Source organism: Gobio gobio, assembly GCF_949357685.1.
Source record: "Gobio gobio genome assembly, chromosome: 22".
In the NCBI taxonomy this organism is placed as follows: domain Eukaryota; kingdom Metazoa; phylum Chordata; class Actinopteri; order Cypriniformes; family Gobionidae; genus Gobio; species Gobio gobio.
Window position 1 is genome coordinate 21,143,748 of NC_137118.1, and position 21,366 is coordinate 21,165,113.

Below are 21,366 nucleotides of genomic sequence, written 5' to 3' on the forward strand. Positions count from 1 at the left end.
TAGAAATATTATTCAAAAACAAAATGTGTTGAAAACCGGTAAAGTCTATCATTTCACTGTGTGTGATTTTACTGTGTGCAAATGCCATGTTGCATGTAGGCTATGACGCCTCTGTCCATTCCATAAACAAATTAAAAAGAAGAAGAAGAAGAAACATGATTGTACATGTACACGTTAATTCATGCTCTTGACAGCCAAAACAACAAGCGATTGAAAAATGGACAATGGCGACATCTAGTTATTATAAGATGGCACTGCTTTGTGTGCTTTATGTTAATACTGGAATATATTTTTTAGGCTTTATGTTTCATCGTTACATCACCTTCATGAAAAAAAAAATACTACAAATCTTGACATATTGCTATAATGACTTCCATAACATCTGTGATGCACACATCTTACACTTTTGCCCATTTCTCGACGTTACAGAGAACATCATCACACTTTTGAGGGCAGAAAAACATTTTTGAAAAAATTGTTGTGTGTGCACGCCGCCTCGTAATCTTTTTTATAGATGCTTTATTGCCGCAAAGGAGCACGTGTGGTTTACAGCACAAGCTTATGAGATGTTTTAGTCCTATTTGTTCCGTACTGAATGGCGGATGAACGGACACAACACATCACATCACAATCTCATAGTAATGTTATTTAGAGGTAGTAACTCGCATGCAATTTCCCCACCCCGTTCAGTTACAGTCTATTATGAAGTCAATAGATGGACAGCCACACTGACAAACCACTGCCTTCTACTAGAACCTAAACATCACTGATTAGAAGACACAATCTGATTAGCCAATAAAAATCGACTGTGGTTTGCATATTCAATTTTGATCACGATTGACGGTTTTATAAGCTAATCGACGAGAAGCATATCCATGACAGACTTCTCGTTTATCCAACAGAAAGATAGTAGGCGGGGCGTATGCAGAGCGCGTATCGCGTTGCGTGCATTAAGGTTAGGTTGCGCGCGCTGGAGGCCGTCGTCTGCTGCTGTAATTCGGCTACAGTGGGAAGGAAAATATTGTTTAAAGTCGACTTTTACCCACTCACGAATAATCAGTTTCGCTGGGATTTTACGCTACTCCTTCCTTACAGAGAAAGCTTCCCGCTTAAAGGGTGAGTTGAAGGGTACATGGGAAGATAACGGCTCGCGACCCCGTTTGAAAGCTGTTTATTTTTCTGTCAAAGAAAGTAGCGCAGGCTGCTAGCGGTTTCCACAAACTCAATGGTCACATAAACTCACACACCTTGCATTAGTAGGCAAATGTCGATTTTTCGCTTTTGCACAGATGAAAGAGTTTATAATGCAGCGATTCATGTAAATGTATTGATCCTGGGGTTTGTTATATCGTTGGCAGACCGGGACAGGGAGTCGATTAGCGGCCCATGCAGCCATAACGAGCCCGTGGTACACCATCAGATCACTGGAGAAGGTAAACAATGCGTTTATTTATCAATTATCAGTCATTTAGAGATTACAGATGAGATGATGACAAACAGGGTCTGTTTGGCTTGACTTCTATGCATGATTAGAATGGTGATGTTTGCTTTGCCCATGAATATGTTGTTGCTTTTGGCGTTTGTACACAATGCATTCACAAGAATATTGTGATATGACTTACTCCTGCCTCCTTGGCCTCTGTGTATTGCTCATCTCAGGGTTTGGCTGTGTCAAAACATAGAGAGCTGTCTTCCTTGACCACATTTTTGGCCATCGAAGTCGCATTACTAAATGCTGCTGACCCGGAACGCGCCAAAACGTTATAATCAAACATTCCAACATGACAATTACAGACAAAAAAAAAGTGTTGCATTTTGTGAAACTTTCAAAGCACCTGTGATGCTCAAATTCTGTGAACGTTAAATTAAAAATGTATTTCCCGCTTACAGTGTTCGAGATGCGTTTATTTTGTACGTGCCAGTTGGGTCCATCATGAAACCCAAAAACTTGACTTAAAAAAAACATAACTTCCAGGCGTGTCTGATACCCCAACTATGCGTTTAATATTTATAGGAATAGGTCACCCTAAAATGTAAATTATCATAATTTACTCTCCCTCAAGTTGTTCCAAACCTGTATGAGTTTCTTTCTTCTGCTGAACACAAAAGAAGATATTTTGAAGAATGTTGGTAACCAAACAGTTGATGGTCCCCATTGACTTCCATTGTATTTATTTTTTCCTTCTATGGAAGTCAATGGGTGCCATCAACTTTCTGGTTAGTGACGTTCTTTAAAATATCCTCTTTTGTGTTCCGCAGAAGAAAGAAACTCATACAGGTTTGGAACAAGTTAAGGGATGGTAAACAATGATATGGTGAACTATTCCTTTTATTCAAACTGTTTAAATTTGAAACAACTCAAACTGTTTAAGTTTTGTGTTGCCAAAAAAGCTGAACGTGCCCTAAAATGACCGGTATGTTTGATTTGAAGATTCCAACGTGCATGGTACCTCAAAATAAATATTTCATATGCTCCTGAAATTTGCTAATCATGTTCAAATGTAATATTCCAAATGTGCATCTGATGCCCTAAAATGTCTTCAAACGTTCTATTGAAATAATTCAAACTAGCATGCGATGCCCAAAGTGCTGTCAAGCTTGACCGTTCACTAAGATGATCTGTGTTTTTTATTTAAATTTTTCGCTTCGAGTTGTACAATCTTGATATTAGAGATTTCAAATCTTGGAATAGTTACACTAAATCAACTGACTGGCAAAGCGTCTGAAAAGTCAGCTCATTAAATCCTTTTTGATGTCATCCATTCCTAAATCTGTTGATTCGACTGTTAACATCTTTTGTCCTGTTATGAGAAGAATGTGAAGTAAACACTTCATCTAAATGTAATGTAATGTAATCTTTGTTTTCTTCCTCTTGAGTGCATTTGTTGAAGTAGCATTTCAAGGCGTTTGCAACGTTTTCTCATTGCCCATCATTCCCGTTATAATAAATGGCTCTCGGAGTAAGGGTATGTCGTAAGCCAAACCGACTTTCACTTCCCCATGTTCACAACCTGGCAATATTCGCCTGGTTTCTCTGCATAGATTTTCTTGTTACGTGAACCCTCTTTTCAAGTTAAATTCTAAACCCATTTAAATAAAAGGCAAGGTTTTCTTCTGCAGTTTTTTCCTGTAGAAAATTGTAGTTTCAATGAAATCTCTCATTTACTGACTAGGGTTGAGTCACTACTGAAATCTGAGTGGCTGACACCGATACAAGAGAAATTACATGTTTTTTGTTACTTTTTTTTTTTTTAAAGCTGATGCGTGATTTGTAGTGTCACCAAACCAAATTGCAAAAATGTATTAAGAGTAGAGCTGCCAAAAGATTAATCGTATCCATAATAAAAGTTTGTGTTTACATAATATCTGTGTGTATTATTTATATATAAATACACACGCATTCATGTGTATATATATTTAAGAAATATTTGTATGTATATACGTTTATATTATAAATATAAAACAACGTTTTTCTTGAATGTATACATGCTTTTGTGTATTTGTAGATGCATAATAATTATACACATATTATGTAAATATGGATGCGATTAATCTTTTGACAACACTAATTAAGAGTAGGGCTGCCCCGACTAAAGATTTTCTAGCTGTTAGTCGACTATTCGCACGTCTATATTAATTTAATTACTTAAATATATACTGAGGAGAATACTAAACCATAACAAGTGTTTAATATATTAGGGCTGTCAAAATTAGCGCGTTAACGCATACGATTACATTTTATTCAACTATAACACTTAACATTTTTATTTAAAACAACAGCATCCGTTTTTTTTCCCTTTTTTCATCATCCTTTGGCTGCGCTACAGTATATGATCACGCTACCATTCATTCAAGTGCTGTTAAACCGTTCAAGCTCGATAAGATGCAAAAATAAGAACTTAAATCTGTACTGGTGCACGTCTGTGAATCTCCGCTCTGTGTGCCGCACACATACTCATGCGCACAGAATGGACAATAAAACACAAGTATGGCAAAATGTCAGTTAAAAAAGTGTTAAATTAGTGCAAAGAGTTGTGAGAAAATAGGATGCGTGTCGGATCGTTATCCGCGTCATGTGCTTCAGATCTTAGTGACAGTAGCCTAATAAACCCGCTGCTCTGTCATTAATGTGAATAAAAGACAAAGAGAAAATCACTCACTGCTCTTGACTAAACTCTTGTAGCTTTAATAAGGATTAATCTATATTTCATTTATAATTTATGCAGTGAAGACAGTAGTCTTTGATAACTTTATCAATTTCTGTATATTTCTTGCCTGTTAGAATTACATATTTAAATGCAATTTAATGTTAACTTTTTGAAATCGATTGACAGCACTAAAAGGCGTGGATATAGCCTATAGCCAAGTGCTCGGAAAGCTTGCCACAAAGGTAATGATTATGAATGTGTCAGGAGAAAAAAAAAAGACATTTTAATTATTTATTAATAAATTAGTTTTTTCTGATTAAAGTTAATGAAGTTGACTCGCCATCTCCGCAGTAGTGGATGTATTTGTTTTGAATTGGTTCGTTTGAAAGACATTTCAAGCGATATTTCTCATGTCTGGGAGGCAAGTAGCATACGCTGACTTTTGGTTCATTTACGTGACGCGCTGCGGAGACCAAGACGACAGGAAGTGCATCCTGTTTGTTTTCTTTATTTTACAAAGGCACAGCATATTCTTTTTATTGTGAGTGTATACAAATAAAATTAGACTAGTTTCGATTGATTTTACACTTATCTGTATTACCAAAAATGACAGTATTTTAAGTTGTTTCCGCTGATATCAGGAAAAAAATGCAAGTGATTGCGCCGGTGCCTCCATGTCATGCAGTTAGCACGCTAATACTTCAGCTTCCACACTCCGAACAAACACTTGGAAATGCACCTAATAATAGCGCACATTTATCTAGGTTAACATTAGAGTTTCGTAAAGTTGCTGCTATTTGCATGTTTCAAATAATAAGCCATATTTGTGGTTGATGGATGATAGGCAAACATTTGGATTTCCTGCTTGACATACTGTAATTACCACAAGAACCCGCTGTTAACAATCTGTCCCTCACGGACTACATGACTTCCTATGGAGTTTTTTTTCTGCGACTAACTGATTAATACAATTTTGGTCGAATATAAGGTGGCAGCCCTATTTAAAAGTTTGGAATAAGAGAATATTTTGAGTCAGTATAATTTATTAATAGTATATAACTTTTTTTTGTGAAAAATTTGCTTCTATTCAAGGAAGCATTAAATTAAGCAAAATTATGACACAGTGACACAGTTTTGATTACAAATAAATGCTGTTCTTTTGAACTTTCTATTCCAAATATTAACCAGCAGTGACATTTATGTTTAAAATCAGCATATTAGAATGGTTTCTGAAGGATCATGTGACACTGAAGACTGGAGTAATGATGCTGAAAATTCAGCTTTGATCACAGGAATAAATTACATTTTAAAACCTTCACATAGAAAACTGTTCTAATAATATTTCCCAATATTACATGTATTTTTGATCAAATAAATGCGGCTCTGGTGAGTTTTTCAAAAAAAGTATCTCACCAACCCTAAACTCTCCATATGACCAGCTGTAGAACAAATAATAATACAAAGATACAATTGAATGAAGTAGGGATGGGGCCGATCCGATCCAGTATCGGTATTGGGACCGATACCAGCTTAATTCACATATCGGATTTTCCCGATCCAACCTGCGGAGAAATCCGATACCCATGAGCCACATCTGCGCTTTCCAAAAGTGATTCCCGCCGGCTTGTCTGCTAGCTGGCTGAAAACTATGGAATGGATTTCCTGAACGGAGGCGCGGCTCAATGAGACACAGAGTTATGAGACACGCCCCACTCAGGAAATCCATTCCGCAGTTTGCAGCAGGATAGCATTGAGCAGCATTGTGGCTAGCCAACATGTCAGCTGTGTGGAAATACTTCACAGTGGAAACACCGCAGAGCAAGACAATGTTTGCAAAACCGTAATTCAGAGAGGTGGAAGCTCCCTCGCGTCGTACACAACGAACGCAATCAAACATTTAAAAAAGCAGACAAGACTAGGGTGATATTTAAGAGATAATAATCAGGGCTTGACATTGACAACCGCCATCTGCGTGTGTATTTCGGCTGTGTAACACTCACACCAGCCACTTTGAACTTATTATGGTCTTCTCAAAAGCCATCTGTTATAATCACGTTGTGCATTATAACCAATCACACGTGTTTATATTGAGTTTATGAATATAATAATCAGAGGCGTTCAGATTAGCGTAGTTTTGTTCAGAGCGCGCGCGGCTCTCACGCTCGCTGAAATCTATACTCAAAGCGGAGATAAACGTGCGATGCACGCAGGAGATTAATTCAACATACAGTGATTGACAGTTTTTGTTATATTTCAGCACCGAAAATAGTTTCAAACAAAACACAGCAGAACCACAGCGCATCTTATATGACTGGCATTAGGTTGGCTTGACGTTCGCGAATCTAGGGACCGTCTCTAAAGTTACATACAACATTGGTAGGCTATACACGTTTCTAACTTAAATGGAATTTTAAGAGAATGACTTAGTCATAAAACTGACTGTAAAGTGTTCATCTAGGTGTTCGGTATGATGCACACCTTTTGGATTTTTGATATTTACTCAAATAAACTGTCAAATCATATGAAAATATATGCTTTATTTCACTAGAATACTGTATGGGCTCTTACACAAAATATGCTAGATTTAAATGTGTCATAGCTGATAGAACACTGATGAGAATATTGCTTGAGAATATATTTACAGATATAATATTAGAGATTTATGCATTATGCGTTGCCATTGACGACGGCCATTATAAGGAAGGAAATCCCACAGAATCTAGCTTAAAAAAGTGCTTAGAGCTGCTTGATTTATTTTTTTGTTTGTTGATTTTCAAATTTAAATTGATAACCGTGATAATTTGGGTCACTATTATGTTCATATCATACTTGCCTGTTGAGTGGAGTTTATGTCAGCATCATATAAAATCAACAATAATGATAATAATAATAAACACAGCTCTGGTATTGGAATAGTATCGGTATCGGCCGATATCCAAATTCAGGTATCGGGATCGGATCGGAAGTGAAAAAATGTGGATCGGTGCATCCCTAGAATGAAGTCTTTAGTTTGTAGTTGTAATTCGGGCAAGAGACAGGATGGAGGTTCTAGTCTCATCCCTGAAGTTTGGATTTTACAGAGTCTGTCATCAGCTGTTCTTGATTTCTGCTTCTTTCCACTCAGGTGACCCCTCGCCCCCCTTTCCTCTCCCGTTTCCTAAGCTTCTGTCCCCTGCCCCCTCATAATCAGCCCAGAGACCCTCTTCCTAAAGCCAGTTAGGAACGTTGGGTCTGTTCCTCCCCATTCCCCTAGCCTCCATCTGTCTCTCTAACTTCACCTGCCCAGTAGGGGGCTGACCGCTCATTGGACACCCCAAAAACATGTCCTCCATCTTGCCTTTCACTCCGCCCGTGGTGAAGCGTCTGCTGGGCTGGAAGAAGTCGGCCAGCGGTTCGAGCGGAGCGGGAGGGGGAGGAGAGCAGAACGGCCAGGAGGAGAAATGGTGCGAGAAGGCCGTCAAAAGCCTGGTGAAGAAGCTGAAGAAGACGGGCCAGCTGGACGAGCTGGAGAAAGCCATCACCACACAGAACCTCAACACCAAGTGTGTCACCATCCCCAGGTATGCCAACATCAAAAACTGCTCGCATTCCTGCTTTTAGCTCAGTGTTGTCTTAAATTCGTGAATCTAGTGCCTCAATCTTTGAAATTGAAAACGTAAGGGGAAAAAAAAGATTGTCATTTTATTCATCCTCTTGTCGTTTGTAAAAGTATGGTGTAATTTAATAATCAGTTCAGTTTGTATAAGAATAGTATAAGCAACATATATACACTTTTTTTTTTAGTTTAATTTTAGAAGTATCCCTTTTAATACGGTTTGAGTTGCAAACCCATGATTGTAATTGTAAATGTTTTGAGTCTTCATCTTATTATAAGGCGTTAAAAGTCCTTTAACGAATCAGAAATGCTTTTATTTAATTTTAGAAGTAACCTTAGCCGTATCATTGCGTGTGTTGCTTCGTGAGTGAAGGTGAAGGAATGACGCTGAGTTGCGTCTACTGTTGTGAAATATCAGCATTACTCCCCTTTGTTTCTTTAAATGATTTCTGCTCCATCTGTCTCGACTTGAGTTAAGGTCATTCTGTACAGCTCCACATCACCTCCATTCTGAGCTCACGGAGGCTTCTCATGCTGTATGAATGTCTGCGATATCAACCATCAGGCTGCTTTTATTCCATTCATCATGACACATGGTGAAATATCAGCGCTGCTATTTTAGGGAAATGCTAAGAGGAGAGGATGAGTTGTGTGTCCGAGCCACAACATATCAATAGTTTGAAACCAAGACGTTACAGATACACAAGGGTTGGGTGATGTCTGATACATTACATCTGTTTTCAGCCTTTTGGTGATATTTGAGAGAAATATATTTGCAGTTAAATGGATTCAGTTCTTTTGTAAATGTAATATGCGTTTATGCAAGACCCTTTACTTTTAAATCCTAAATATCAAATATACTTGCATAAATATATTTAATATAACAACCGTAAAGCATCCATCATAATTTTTTATTGTTATTTATGTCAATAAAATAGTACAATACATGATTGAATGATTAATTCACAAGAAGTGATAATGGAAATCTGAATGGTCTGTTTTGAAGTTCAAAGGGAGTCGCGTGTAACGCATTTCAGAATATCACATAAAAAACGCTAATGCGCCTAAATTCTAAAAAAAAAGTTCATAAACGTGTGTGCTCAATTGAGGTGGATACATTTTTATCCTATAAGAAAATATGCACATAAACTACAATGGAAACACATTCACCTAATAAATTCCTCGATTCGCGTCAAACGGCACGTGTCTTCACGATGGGACGGCATAACTGGACTAACCAGCAGACCGATCTTGTTGCACGCCATCTGAAATGTTGTTTTGGTCATTCTGAAATGCCTTGGCCTCGTATTACACGACTGCATTCCCAAACAGCAGGCACCTGCCTCCGAATTCAAGATAACGTGACCGCGTTTATTATGTTTCATCGGTACAAGAGTAATTTATTATATACGAAAAAAGACCTACAGTGGCTTCTGCTATTGCAGCAACTTCCATTTTTATGTGATATTTGGCACCAGTTTATCAGGAAGTGATTTTCCTCTTCAAATCATTGAATGGGAACTGTGCATTATTTACAAATGTTTTATGCGATTATTCAAATTTTGTTAAATTCGCAACTTTGGATGGAAACATAGCTATTGTTGCTTAATTTTTGTAACGCCAACATGCCGTCCATTTGTAAGATATACCACAGCCCCTTTTTGAGATTTAGATGGTCTACAACAGGTTCTTTTTCTTTGCCTTCTAAACTAGTTTAATTTTGGTGTGAATGTTGCTGAACAAACTTGAAAAGGGCATAATCGCATGAAAGCGGCTTTAAACATTTCCTGGGTTAATTCTTTTGAAAAGGTGTTGTCAAAAGCGATAATGCCAGCTGCTTGTTATGGCAAACAGACATTGTCCTTTGTCCTAGAGAGATTTATTTCCATTGAATCCATTTTGAATCAATTCTAATAAGTGTAATTTACCAAATGCTGGCTTGAATGCGTATATATCCCTCCTAATTTTTATTGGAAAATTGTGCAATGGTTATTGTGACAATACTGTGCGACTTGGCACCATGCCTTAATGCTTGAACAGGTTCACGCCGCAAAACCTCTTAAGACCGTATAGCCTACAATAAATACAGGTTAAATCTAACCTCCCTCTAGCTGAAATTTGCTTAGATGCAGAGCCCAGGTCAGACCTTCAGAAATGCTTCCAAGTCATCCAGAGGGCTTTGTCTTCCCTTGAGAGTGGATTGAAAGGGTGGGAAACTTTGCTTCCAGCATGTGTTTTCGGCTGCTAATCTGTTCTCTAACCTTGGAGGCTTGTGGGAACGGCTGGATCAGTCATTGTGTCCTGCCCGTTGTCATGTTTGGTAATGGCAACGTCAAAAGCCTCCCCAACTGTCCTTTCCAGCCTCCCTCACATACCTGTGAACAAAAGGCTCAGCTAGACTTTTCTTGAGTGTTCTTCATTTATAAAAGGGCACAATAGCTTGTAAATGAAATGAAGATTGATTTCAGATTTGTTCCGTTTATACTGTAAATCACATCCAGACGTCAAATAGAAACATTTTCCCCCTGTGTTTTTCCTGTCTTGAGTGCTTTTCTTAACATGGTTTGCCCATGAAAGCTGTGTAGAAATGATCATATTCATGAGATGAGCATATGCAAACGGCACCCTTTAAAAGAAGCTGGCCTTAAATGATTTTCCACGCAAAATTTGTCGTTCCGAAATTTCTTCTCTCACCATACAACGGAAGTCAACTGGCTCCAATGTTGTCAATTTTTTTGTTTTGATGACTGAAATAAATGTTCATCTTTGTGGTTGTATCATTTTAACTAGTGCTGTCAAAATAACGCATTGACGCATGCAATAATTTTATTTTCAGTTTAATGCTTCTTTAACGCAATTAAATATTTACTGAGTTGTGAGAAAATGAAATGTGCGTGACATCGCGTCAGATCCGCATCGTGTGGCAGATCTTAAAATCACAGCAGCCACTAATGCTGTCTGTCATTTAATGTTAATCACAGAACAAAGGTAACAGAGAAAATTGTTGCTTTTAATAAGGATTCATCTATATATATTCAATTTATTATTTATGCAGTGCAGAATGTAAAGTGTTTGATAACTTTGTATTCCATTTCTGTAGCCTATATTGATTATATATGAAGGCCACAGGTAAATGACATTTATTATAGTGTGTTTGTGAATATTGTTTAAAGTTCACTTAAATTAAGTCTTTTTTTTTTTTTTAAAGCCTAATAAATGGTCAAATTGATAGCTTTTAATTATACTGTAATGTTGAAGGTCTATCCTTAATGTTTAGAATCTATTTAATAGAGACATCAGTAGCTGTATTGGTATCAGTGATACTGGTCTTCATTCATAAAAAGATGCCATTAGAACACATTAAATGTAACATATACTGTCTTTAAGTTGTTTCTACATTAATTTGGAGAGTAACTGAAATTATTACAATATAAAAATATTAAACTCTGTTTTTAATCGCAGAAAAAATATCCGATTTAATAAAAAAAAATATATAATCGTTTGACAGCACTAATTTTAACGCATTTAAATCCATTCCATATATGTTTGACCACATTTCTATACAGTTTAGTGTCATGCAAAATTTGTGCATATCTTGTGGATTTGATACATCCAACTACACAAAGCTTCAATTACGTGCCTAATGCTCAACTTTTCCTCTTCATTTTGTTGTACTAGAGCAAAATAGATGAAAATAGAAAAGTGAAGCATAGACATGAAATTGCCCTGCATTTCCAGTCAAAAATCCATTATCCTGTTATAAGCAGCATATCTGCTGCATTGTAACTGTACTGACCAGGCTTGAAGCTTTGAAGTTAAAAATTGCACAAGCATTTGCAAGTGAATGATTTTTTCATGTGCTTTTAAAATACCATGTTGATTCTTTTAGGCTAGTTTTAGTGCCTAGTGATTAAACCACCCTGTTGCCCTCCTTAGGGATGTGTATCCAGTAATAATACATTATACAGAACTGATTGAGCTGGAACTCTTGAATGAAATTCAGGAGATCATTTGTTGTTTCTATAGGTGCTTGGATAAATTTTTCTCGGCATGAAAATGGCCACAGAAGCTGGCATGGCGTTAAAAACAAAAACTAAAGGTGCTTGGGAAATCAAACTCGTTTCAATCTTTTCCAAATAGATCCAGCTGAATGCCATGTTTAATTTGCACAAACCGAACGCTATCAAAATGTTCCTGCATGCGCACACCCAGAACTAACCAATACAAACAAGCGTTGAATTTTAGCTGATGTCTAGTCCTTTTTCATTACTTGTTACGTTAGTCTTGTTTAAAGGGAAAACAAACCCGTATCTGTCTCGACCTGACTTCCTGTTGAAGATCTCCGCGCTGCTCTTTTGTATAGAAGTGCTGATAGTGTATCTGTAAGATGCCTTGAGTGAGTGTAAGAATGTGAAGAGGGTTTCTCCGTGAGGACCGAGCCGACTGGCGCTGTGGCTTTTTCAGGTCTATTGATTGTAACCTGAAGACTGTGTTGTCTGTCTGCCTTTCCATAAAATAATTAAGGCCTGGCTTTCATTTGGTTTGATAAATTACTTTAGAATTGAGGTAAAAATGTCAACAATTTCCCCCCATCAATGTCAGTTTATAAAAGTTTTTCTCAGCTCAATTAATTTGTTTTCTGAATATTTGTTATTATATCCATAAATTAGCCTGTATTATGGGATTAGCCAGCAAAAATGCAAATCAATACTACTGAGATCGTATAAGGGGGAGAGACAATCAGGTTACAAATAGGGCTGTAATCAACCAAAGAAAATCTTGGTCGACTGAAGTCCTGAAATTTTCGACTAAAAATCGACTAAAAAATGACGTTAGGAAAAAAAAGTTAAATTAATTAGCTGCGCACTGTGCGCAGTACTTGGTAGCCTTGTTGTCTGCATAAATGAGTTATAAATAAACATAAAAAATTTGTAGGCTATTTGCAGTATATTAAATAGTTTTTGAGCTGATTATTTTGCACTGAAATGAGTCTGACACACGAGTCTGTCAGCTCTGACAGCGTTGCATCACGTGCACCTGCGCAATATCATAGCCTATGACTTCCCAAAATATAGTACTATTGTCAACTAAATACCATCACAAGAACTTTTGAGGAATATGCAACATAATTTAGACAATTGTTTTTGTCATATGTATTATAATAACTGACAGACAGTATAATTTCAGCCGCTCTGTGCAGCTCGAACATAGGATCAGCTGAGCTCAGCTTCGCGGCTGAGACACGAATAGACTATTAACTTAAAGCTTTTACTCTTAAACACAAAAGGCACGTCCACTTTAATAAAAAATGAATATTTATTAAACAAGCCAGATCAAGAGCAGAAAAAAACGCTCTCACAATTAAATAAATAATATAAGTTACAGAAAACTAGCCTTCTTCAATCTGTCTCTCTTCTCCAGTGGGTTGGGCTAATCCAAAAGTGAAAACAATGGGGGTGTTTTGAAGACAGACTGTTACCTGTGAAACAGGGGTGCTCTGAAAACACCCCCATTAGCAGTTAGTGCTTTCCACCTGATGAAATGAACGCGGCGCGGCAAAACTGATGAAATGAACACGGCAAAACTGATGAAATGAACGCGGCAAAACGGACAGTACAGATCCACTTTTGTGGCACGACTGAAGCGTGGTGTTGTGACGCTTCCCCTCATGTGTATGTTGATGGGCGTTCCTCAAGTTTACCGCTATGGTCGTGCGTTTGAGCCAGCGGGGAATGAAAAAAAAGGACCGGCGAGAGACTTCTCTTCGCCAGTTGGTTGGGCTAATCCAAAAGAAGTGAAAACAATGGGGGTGTTCTGAAGACAGACTGATACCTGTGAAACAGGGGTGCTCTGAAAACACCCCCATTAGCAATTAGTGCTTTCCACCTGATCAAATGAACGCGGCGCGGCAAAACTGATTAAATGAACGCGGCAAAAACTAATTAAATGAACGCTGCAAAAAATCGACCAATCAAAATTTTGGTCGAGCCAGAACGTATCGACCAATAATCGACTAATCGACTGGGAGATTACAGCCCTAGTTACAAAAGGATACAAATTTTATGTGTAAGGAAATCATTTTATGATGTAACATTTTATGCAGCATTTAAAAAAAAAAACATCTTGAATTGTTTGTTCCAACGTCGGATGATGGATGTGACGGATTAAGATGTTGGTCACTTAGCACGTGCTCAAATAGAAGCCTGAAACGGGACACTCATTGACTGTTCATTTGCAGGAATCATCCTGAGATTTGACAGACATATGGTTTCCTTTGTGATGCCAGTTTTTTAATCCGTCATGGGGTTTGTTTTGATACACAGCCTATGCTGTGCGCCTGCTAAACCTTTCCATTGTATTTTAAGACTAACTTTGCTTTGTTAGCTTGTCACCTGGTACTCAAAGAAGGTGCTGTTTTAAAAGAACTGTTTTTTTTGCTTTCATCTCGAGCCAAGTGAGGGTAGACGCGCCCAGCAGATGGACTCTGTGTGGTTTAGTGGGGATGGAGTCTCTACTCACCAGGATACTAAAGTTAATTCCCTCCAAAAGTGTGTCATCTGTCTGGGACATGGACGCCCAATGATGTTGGTGTGGTGGTGGGTTCCAGATTTATCATCTTGGTTCTGGTCACTTTGAATTAGGGCTGTGCAATTTTAAATCATAATTGATTTTTCGATTTTGGCTTCCAATGACAATGAAAACAAGATAACCGTGGTAAAATTATTATAATACAGCAGTGCGTTTTCGTTCCTCCCTAAGCCAAATTTAACATCCAAATAGGCTGAATAAGTGAGTAGAGGCAGTCTACTGTTACTAAACTGCGGGACTTGACTGATATATGAAATGGTGTCATTAAAAGCAAATTTAAAAGGTTAATTCACCCAAAAATGAAAATCCTGTCATTAATTATTTTTTTATGAAATCGGAGAGCTCTCTGAACCAGCCATAGTCAGCAACGTCATTGCAACTTTCAAGGCCCAGAAAGGTAGTAAAGACTTCATTAAAATAGTCCATGTGACTCCAGTGGTTCAACCTTCATTTTATGAAGTGACGAGAATACTTTTTGTTCGCACCAACAAAAATAATGACTTTTTTCAACAATTTCTTCTTGTCTGTGTGATTTATCCTATGCCTTTGACATCCATTAATACAGTGCTGGGCTTCTGAGTTTTACGGAAGAACGGCGGCTCACCATTGGCTAGCTCCTGCGTCAGCATCACACGTATGCGCCTTGGTGCTCACATGAACAGCGTCGGCCAATGGTAAGCCGGCTTTCTGATGTAGAACACGGAAGCGATGTTGCTGCCTATGGGTGGTTCAGAAAGCTCTCAGTTTTCATCAAAAATATCTTAAATTGTGCTCTGAAGATTAACGAAGGTCTTGCGGGTTTGAAATGATATGATGAGTAATTAATGACAGAATTTTGGGGTGAACTAACCCTGTTAAGCCATGAAAGAGACACTGTTCCCCAGGTGGCTGTCTCTGTGTGCGCTTTGTGACAGCTGAACGCGCATAAACAAACTATACTGTGGGCTTCGGATGCGCCTAAATGGTCAAATAGCCTACACTGTAAAAAAAATTCAGGTCTCCAATTGAACATTTTCTAGTGACCGATCACATCTAAATTTTTCAGTTGGTCAAATTGATTTTCTGTGAATTGATGCAATTTAATTCACAGAAATTCAATTTGGCCAATTAAACAATTTAGATGTGATCAGTCACTAGAAAATGTTCAATTGGAGACCTGATTTTGCCTTTCACTCAGACAGAACGTGACGCCAGTTTCGTGGATTATTGGGTTTGAATGGTAAAAAATATGTTAAAATGCACGTCCTGGCGAGTATTCGTGTAAATGCCGTCGGATATGTCTTTAGTGAACGTATACAGAGTTGAATGAGAAATCGGGTGTTACAATGAATTTGGTCCGTGCAGCTTTTAAAGGGCCGGACTTAGTATTCTGTGTGAAGCAGGGCAGGACAGGAACATGGCGGCCAAGTGAGTTTTTAGGGTTTTTTAACCCTAAAACAATGATAAAAAAAAATGTATAGTATGTTCTGTCATATTATTCAATTACTTTTACTGTTTTTTGCCATGGTATCGATTCAGTATCGGTATTGAGGTATTTTAGTCTGGTATCGTATCTAAGTCATAATTTTGGTATCGTGACAACACTATTCGATATAAAAAGTATTTGCTGATATTCTCTTTTTTTATTATGTTGGTTTACCTTTTTAAATTTTTACTCTTTTAGTTTTACATTTTGTCAAGGGATTGTTTACATTTATACTTTTTTATAGTACAGTACGGAAGGCCAACGTTGCAAGTTAAATTAAATGTTTTTAAGTAAAATTGTTGAAAATTGTGATAAATTAGTCGATAGATTAATCGATATAAAAATAGTTGTTAGTAGGGATGTGACGGTGAGGAAATTTTCCCACCGGTTAATTGATGTGTGACAACACCGGTAATACCGGTATCACCGGTATCACCGGCGGAGGCTTTTAAATCACTAATTCTATCTAACTGAAATTAACATGCACACGACCGCTCTGAACTGAAAACGCGCCAGTGCGCATACACCGTGAATGACAGCTCGTCTGTAAATGCGCGCTCTGTGAGGCCATGGGTGCATCTCAATCAGTTCCCTAGTTTAGTAGTCAGGGCACTGATCAAGCATTGATCAGTCTATGATTGAGATGCACGCCATGAATGAATAACAGTTCGTTCGTAAAGCCTTGTTTATACTCTGTGCACGCGGCAAAAATAAATGCGCGCAGTCAGCGTAGCGCGGAGGCTCGCACTGCGGAGCCAGGCGAAAGTAAACCATGCGTGCTCTGTACGGTCGTGCACATTTTACTTTCGGTTTTGAATTAGCGCCAATTCGGCTGCGGGTTGCTTGAATTGTGGGTTCATTAGCCTATTATTTTTAATGACAAACACAACAACAAAACAAATGACAAACTCCCTTAAATAGGCGCTTTTACGTTTCGCTTTGTAACCAAATCTTCCGCGATCATCTCAGTCAGCTCCTCACTCTTAAATCTGATGAATGACTCCTGCCGCTGCCGAGACTCACAGTCGGATCATGCTTTATTAAGCAGATACGTTCAGTTTTTATTTGTATTATCTGTTCTCTAACTGAACTAAATTATTTTATTACTATAAAAAAATAAAAAAGACTGTGGGCGGTGCCATGGTGGGCAAGTGATGTAACCGGTGTTGAGTCTGGACACCGGTAACACCGGCAACACCGACTATCGTAGCAAGCCTAGTTGTTAGTGGCAGCCCTAAAGGCCAAAATTGAATACCAATGTTATTACATCTCCCTGAAAAACTTAAAGCGTTGTTTATTTAATTTGTATTTTTGTTCTATTGCATTTTATTTATCCATTAGTTTGTAATTAGTTTCTTTGTTGTACTTATTGTATTGCTGACTGTTTACTTGTAACCTGTAACTGTTTTGAGGACCTTTTACTTGGCTACATTAGTTAACCTAATATTAGTTTTTTGCTGAAGTAGCTTAATAATTGTGGAATTTTACTGACATCTAAAATTACTCATCATGAAATAAGACTTTGATCATATCATCCACCAATAATCGTGATTTCAATCATTTATGATTTGTGCCATAATCAAGCAGTCCTACTTTGAATTGTTTGGTTAGTTATAGTAGTAATTGAATTGTCTTGATTTCATTTTTTGTTGAAATGTTAAGTAATAAGCATTTTGGGTTCTAGGCATTGGTAAAATATTGTCACTTTTGTTTTTAAATTAAAGATTTTTACCAGTTATCTAGAATCATGTAATATTGATAGAATTCCAGCAAATGGTTCATCATAGTTTTGTGAATTATCATTATCATGCTTGAATGCACCTCTGTTGATATCACACCGTGATCGGCCATCTGCTCTATTGTTAATTTGAGGGTTAATACCGAATCGGGTTTCTATTGTGAGATGAGCGTGTGTTTTAAGAGAGTATTGGGAAACCCTCCATCTACTGCTGTTGAAACTGAAGTCCCCATCCCCCCTAAAGCAGGTCATGTGAGTTTATGTAAACTCTGTGGTTTCACTTCTTTAATGGTTTCACATATACATTCACTTTGCTCTTTTCCCCCTCCTTAACGCTGCTTGGCATTTGAAATTAATTTTTTGGTAAACCTCAAACTGAGACTCATAAAAAGAAATGTATTTTTGTTGTGGGGATTTAAAACATTTTTTAAATAACCCTGCCGATATTTTATTTAATTATGCATTTTAATTTTCAAAGTTAATCTTTAAAACTGATTTAATAAAACATAAACCTAAATCTTAAAATTAATATACATGTTTGGTACTGTAAATTATGATGTCTAAATTAACTTTTATTATCAAAATAGATTTTTAATATTATTTAATGGTTATCAGCCATTACATCATGGTTTCAGTATTGACCAGAATTGTAAAATTGGTCCAATACTTACAGTGGTACTGGTCAATTAGATGTATACATGAATTATACATTAATACAGTTAATTGAAGTGAATTCTGTAGCAAAAGCATGTGATATTACAAAAACAAAAGCCATTTTTAAACCGGTTTCTTGTTAAGTTCTACAAATGAATCTCATCACCTATAAAAATGAATAGAAAGATTTCATCTGTAAACTCTCCTGGCATGTCGTTGACTAAAACTGCCTATCGATCATGTTCTCTGGGCATCATGAAATCTTAATTCCCTGAAGGAATAGGGACACGTTATACTCTGAGCAAGCTTCGCACAATATCTCGGGTGACATCGTTACATCAGGGTCGTTCTCATTAACTTTTGACATCAGGCAGCAGCGAGTGTACAGGTCGAGGGTTAGCGATACACGGTCCGCTCGGATAACCTGCTCTAATGTTAATGTTCTCCTCAAGAACATTACAGACTCCTTTTGTCTCCTTAAGTGTTTTAATGTAGGTTAGTGTAGGTTTTAATGTAGTATAAATGCTTGTTCTTAGGAGCGTCTGGCTACTTTGAGTTTCAAGCTTCAAACCTGTCACACATTAGTCTATTGACAAATTTAAAGGGATAGTTCACCCAAAAATGAAAATTGTCATTTACTCATCCTCATGTTATTCTAAACCCAGACAACTGTGTTCATCTTCTGAACGCAAATGAAACCTGAGATTTCTGTCCCTCCTTTGAAAGTCCATGCAACCAAAACTTTGACGCTTAAAGATAGGGTAGGCAATTTTTGGAGAGGCTAGCAATAGCGAGCTAGCTTTGAAAACATAGGATCCCATCCTTCTTTCAGAGCGTCTCCAAAACCACGCCTCTTTCAAAACACTTGAGACTGCGTTAAATACCTTACGTCTCAAAGCACATAACATTACAATAATAATGAATGTAAACATCTTCGAGCTCTGACCTGTACCGCCTGACTGCTGCAGATTAATTTTGTTGTTGATAGTGTTGCTAATGAAATGCATAAATTCGAGTCACAATCTGCTCCGAGTATAACGTTACTGGTTTCCATCCATTCGGTCCGAATGCAATGATTGGACGAATATACACATTTATGGTCCTACACTTCGTATTGAACCGTTTCGGTACAGGGCTTTCGGTTCGGTGCACGTGTGAACTCTCTAACAGTTAAAAGTCGGCTTGTTTTAAGCGCGGAACATACTTCGATCCTAGTTCCCACACAAACATATTAAGTGTTGAGTCCATTTTATCACGAAATTCAAATAAATGCCGTTTTGACGCTCTTTAACCCTTAATCGTCCCTTGGGGTCCAGCTGACCCCACTGGACTTTTCCTCCATTTTTTAAAAGTGTTCCCTTCATCTCAGGGCCATGAGACTCGGTGACTTTTCCTAGATAATCTATCTAAACATGCACAAAAAATCTGGGCTTGATTTGGTTGTTCTAAAGGTGTGTAAAAAAAAAATTACCGTTTAAGTCCCTCGGGGTCAGATTGACCCCACATTGAAAATGAATGGGAAAGTGTAAAAAATACATTTTTTTCACTTTTTTTGTAATTTTTTTTTTACTAAATCCAGTATAAATCTCAATTTCCACATTTGTATCAAGGTCTGGTCCTAGAGCATAAACACAAAGTAGAACGAACTTTCTGTCTCATACACACACGCACACACACACACACAAACACACACATGTGTGTGACTGCAACAGAGAGCATTTTTATAGAAACTGGCAAATAAAATCAACAAAACTGGCATAAATCTGAAAGATTTTCATACATAAATGAAGTACTACTACTAGAGCATAAATGCAATATGGAACAAGCATGTTCACTCACACGCACACACACACAAACACAAACACAGGTGTCTGGAGCATTTTTTTGGATTTTGGCAATGAATGGGAAAATGTAAAAAATGCTTTTTTTTTCACTTTGTTTGTAAAAAAAACCCCAACTAAATCCAGTATAAATCTGAAAATGTCTACATTTATATCAAGATCTGGTCCTAGAGCATAAACACAAAGTGGAACGAACTTTCTGTCTCATACACACACGCACACACACGCACACAAACACACACATGTGTGACTGCAACAGAGAGCATTTTTATAGAAACTGGCAAATAAAATCAACAAAACTAGCATAAATCTGAAAAAATTCCATACATAAATGAAGGACAAATACTAGAGCACAAATGTAACATGGAACAATCATGAGAAAGAGAGGGAAAAGGGCAAATAAAAGAAAGATGAAAGGCAGCTTAACTTTTGCATAACTTCCCTATGGAGCTCTATTGGATAATGTGGTCATTGCACTCTCTTTCTCTTTAACTATAATTCCTAAAGTTTTTCCACAAACCTACAGATGGCGGTATTCTATCCCTAACACATAGAGCAATGTCCAAAAACTATTTATATTTATTTAAGATCATCATTCAAGTGATTTTTTCATAAAAAAATCATTTTTAATGAGCCAATTTATGACATAGTTAAGTATTTGTGCAGTAAATAGGTAAAAAACTACCAAATACCCACAAAAACACAGCATAAATGTATAGTTGAGAAGTAAATAAAAAAAATGATATATAGTTTTCCATGTAAAAAAATTATATTTCCTTATGCAATTGCTCTGTAAAAGTTTGGGGTCTATCTGACCCCAAGGGACTCAAACGTAAACCCTACTTGAGGGGCGATTAAGGGTTAATCTGACGTGACTGTATAGGCGCTTTGTAGACGCGTCAGTTCAACTTCAAGCGGCAGCGAAGTTGAATTTAGGAATTCTTTATTCCTAAAGAATAAACATAAATGAATATCTCAAGGTATGTTGTGGATACATTACAACTTACTGAAATGTCATGTCGTGTAATCGCTCAATCAGTGTTTCAACCCCGGAAAGACAATAAAACCACTTGTAAACAATGTCACGTAGCATTACATGCACTATATTAGCCTATATATTTATTATATACTATTAACTTGTTAGTGATGTCTTATTTAATGTATGTTTAAATAAATCTGTCATGAAAATGACAGCCACTGTGTATAAATTATTATATTTCAACTACAAATTGAAAAAAAAAAAATTTAATTAGATTTAGATGTTAATGTAAAAACTGCCTTATGTTAAGCTTATGAGTGTTGCTTGTTAAACCTAAAAATAAATAGCAACTGAATTT

At 37.2% G+C, this 21,366-nt stretch overlaps 1 protein-coding gene across 3 annotated transcripts in view; it reads left to right on the forward strand.

Moving 5' to 3' along the window:
* The first annotated feature begins 947 nt into the window (after positions 1 to 947).
* Positions 948 to 21,366, forward strand: part of smad2 (SMAD family member 2) — a 35,967-nt gene continuing 15,548 nt past the window's right edge. For 2 of the 3 annotated variants that reach the window (XM_079804813.1, XM_079804815.1), the window contains exons 1-3: positions 959 to 1,116; positions 1,359 to 1,433; positions 7,273 to 7,708. In XM_079804813.1, the coding sequence (XP_079660939.1) occupies positions 7,470 to 7,708 (239 nt within the window). In that variant the 5' untranslated portion in view covers positions 959 to 1,116; positions 1,359 to 1,433; positions 7,273 to 7,469. Of the gene's footprint in view, positions 1,117 to 1,358; positions 1,434 to 7,272; positions 7,709 to 21,366 lie in introns of all 3 variants that reach the window. The other variant, XM_079804814.1, reaches the window with a different exon arrangement.